The sequence below is a fragment of the Crocuta crocuta genome, unplaced genomic scaffold (assembly GCF_008692635.1).
Source record: "Crocuta crocuta isolate KB4526 unplaced genomic scaffold, BGI_CrCroc_1.0 scaffold139, whole genome shotgun sequence".
NCBI lineage: Eukaryota > Metazoa > Chordata > Mammalia > Carnivora > Hyaenidae > Crocuta > Crocuta crocuta.
The window spans coordinates 2,876,736-2,880,063 of NW_027533258.1; the positions used below are offsets into that span (position 1 = coordinate 2,876,736).

At 47.5% G+C, this 3,328-nt stretch overlaps 1 protein-coding gene across 1 annotated transcript in view; it reads left to right on the forward strand.

Annotated features, from left to right (window-relative positions):
• Window positions 1-1,606: 1,606 nt before the first annotated feature.
• The window catches only part of TTC19 (tetratricopeptide repeat domain 19), a 26,185-nt gene continuing 24,463 nt past the window's right edge, over window positions 1,607-3,328 (forward strand). Inside the window, exons 1-3 of the mRNA XM_077746531.1 lie at window positions 1,607-1,713; window positions 2,167-2,205; window positions 3,139-3,195. Coding sequence (XP_077602657.1) covers window positions 1,612-1,713; window positions 2,167-2,205; window positions 3,139-3,195 — 198 coding nt within the window. The 5' untranslated portion in view covers window positions 1,607-1,611. The remainder of the gene's footprint in view (window positions 1,714-2,166; window positions 2,206-3,138; window positions 3,196-3,328) is intronic.

A 3,328-nucleotide genomic window follows, 5' to 3' on the forward strand; every position in this document is an offset into this window, starting at 1 on the left:
CGGCAGGGGGCGGGGCCGGGCGCAGTGACGTCGGCGTGCGTCACGCGCACGCGGGCGGCCACGACGACGCCTCCTCCTGCCTCACGGCCCGACCAATCCGGCGGGCGCTGGGCGCGGGGGGCGGGACGTCCTGGGTCCGGCCTGGCCTGCAGTGCGCCGAGGACGCCGCGCGAGCATGTACAGGCTCCTGAGCCCGAGCTTGGGCCGAGGCCTCCTGCGGGCCGCGGGGCGGCGGTGCCGGGACTGCTCGGCGCGCCTGCTCCTGGGGCCGGCAGGAGGCCGGGCGCCANAGTTTTTTTCTTTTTCTTTTTCTTTTTCTTTTTTTTTTTTTAAATCAGGGTGCCAGCCAGCCCAAAAGGACTGGCATAGAGAATTTTGCACGTACGTAGCGTCCAGAAAATGCACTTAAGTGTTCGGTGTGCACGGTGTGGTTCCGATCTTTCTAATGCCTTCCGTGTCTCCACATTCTTTCCTGTTTTCTCCCCAGGTTAGCTCCTCTCTACCGTGGGGCTCCCCACCGCCTCGATGCTCAGAGAGGTCCGAATTTACATTCCTGTACTGCAGTGTGCTACCGACACCCGTCTCCACTTTGAAGCCTCCCCTACCCCTCAGACTTGACTTGCCCAGAGCTAGACTCCTGAATTCTTAATGGCGTCCCCTGCGCCATCCTTCACCATCTTCTCTTTCTTTGCTACCATCTACCCTGTTTTTCTGCCCGGAAACCTTCTAGTCATTCTTAAAACTCACGGGACCTTACCACTGCCTCTCGGTACACTTACAGCCCAGCCACAAATCCTGTTCCCCCCAAATATAAAATATTCCTGAAATCTGTCCCTTTTCTCTGTCTCCTCTGGTACTATGCTGGCCACATTGCCACGGTCTGCCATCTAGTCGTCTTGCCCGCCCTGTCCACCCTCCCCACCTCCGCCCCAACCTACTCTCCATGCAGCAAGACCCTGAACCTATGCCACTCTGCCTTGCCCACCAATTTGGCAGTAATCCTCTGGCTCATTGTTTTCCCTTCACATCCGTTTCCTTTAGTTTCTTGGATGGGTTTTGAAGACCATTCTCTCCAGCCTGTAATGCCTTTGTTCATCCCCTGCTTTGTGGGTCATTTCCCCCCATAACTTTTCCCTGTAATTCCTGGTTGACTCTTTGCTTCCTGCCGCAGTTGAACTGTCATTTCCTTGGAAGGCTTCTCTGACTCCCATTTAGAGGAGACCCTTTACTGTTCCTTCCCTTTACTTTTCTTCATAGCTTTTATCATTAGTTGTCGTTAAGCTTATTCGTTCCACAAGAGGAAAAGATGTAGGGCAAGCAGCTTCCTTATAAACTATGATGGCGTTCCTTATACAAGTGCTCACATTCCAAATATTTGTTGTATGGCCACACATAGCTGCAAGGGAAGCTGACCACCCTGTCACCATCGTAGACATAAATTCTGGTGCGTAGTTGGAGTTCGAAAAATATTTGGCAAATTGAATGACTAGCTTTCTCCTGTGTATGGGGATGGACAGCCATATCCACTTCTGTCTGGTAGCACATACATCTGCTTTCTTTACCTTTCATTTTCTGTTATTTTCTTTGTTTTTTTCTTTTCAGTTGAGCATCATGAAAGATGAGCCAGAAGAGGCTGAGCTAATTTTACATGACGCTCTTCGTCTTGCCTATCAGAGCGATAACAGGAAGGCCATCACTTACACTTATGATTTGGTAACTCTTCTAACCAATCTCAGCCATTGACGATGGAGGGTGGGTGCAAGAGAAGGATTGTTAGCTCTCCTGATTTACACTCCTGCCCTTCAGGATGTTGTAAAGCTCTTTGGTTTTTGTTTTTACTGAGTTTTCTTTTGGTTTCAAATGTTATTACCCTTGGGGTGTCACTTATACAAAGTCTAAATCCCAGACCGAAAATTAAAATACCAGTATTTGTTTCTTCAGTGATGAATGGATCTAGATTTAGCTTATCATCGATAAAGATTGTGCAACTATTTACACTCACGGCATTGCTGTACTTTAATGTTAGCAGATTAGTGACAGACCTTTCTCTTTGAACTGTTTTTTAATTTAGAGGGTGAAGGCAAAAGGGAGTCATTAACTTAAAGGTTTTGAAATAAGTAGAATACAGTGCTTTAAACTGAAAACTCATTTGTAATTTGCTTTCAGATGGCCAACTTAGCATTTATACGGGGTCAACTTGAAAATGTAAGTAAGTAAATCACTTTGTAATATTTTGCATTTGTGAAGGACTAGCTTCAAGGGGCCTCTGTTAGTAAGGGTGCAGGCAAAGCTGCTGTAACGGAGAGACCCCAGAATGGAGTGACTCAAAACCACAAGGTGTATGTCTTTTTAAAACATCATTCTACAGGTAGCGACACTAAAGAAGGGTAGGTACCTCTGCTCTCTGAAGTGGTCCGGAAGCCTGCGTTATTATTATATTTTTTTAAGTTTATTTATTTTGAGAGAGAGAGCTCACTCGCTCTAGCAGGGGAGGGACAGAGAGAATCCCAAGCAGGCTCTGCACCGTCAGTGCCTGAGCCGGCTGCGGGGCCTGAACTCATGAACAGTGCGATCATGACCCGAGCCAAAATTAAGAGGCAGATGTTCAACTGACTGAGCCACCCAGGTGTCCCTGGGTTCCTTCTAAGATGTGTTCTCATCTGCATAGGTGAGCTGGCTCACCTCCAGCTGCCGGGAAGGAAGAAGAGGGAAGCGGTAGGCGGCTTCCTTATAAAATAGGATTTAGAAACTGTTCCCATTCCTTCTACCTGCATCTCTTGGCCCAAACTTCCATCATGTGACTGCACCTAGGGGGAAAGGAGGCTGATCTATTAAAAGGGAGAAGATTCCGTAACTGAGAAGATGGGGGCGGTAAATAATTAGCGGACAGGTTGCAGTCTCTGCCACAGTAGGGTTTGAATGAAAAGTTAATTTCTGTAGTTGGTTTCTGCTCATCACAGAGTAGTTTTTAAGGTGCCCAGAGGATGTGGGGTCTTGGTATTCTTGTCTGTTTTCCCATCACAAGGATATTTTTCTGTGTGTGTGTTGTGTTTTATAAGAGATGATGCATCAGACTAGTACTTAGTTATATAGATAGTGGGGCCCAAGTAAAAGAAAAACTTTTCCTTGTGCTTTTAGGCAGAGAAACTTTTTAAAGCAACCATGAGTTACCTGCTCGGAGGGGGCATGCAACAGGTAAGAACATTGCCTAGGTTTGGGCCCCAGCTGAAGCAGTTTTCAAAATAGTTTTGCTTCCTGGAAACTCCACCCAGCCCCCAACATGTGCTTTGGTGGAAAAAAAAAAAGGTGGATTATTCCCCCCTCCCAG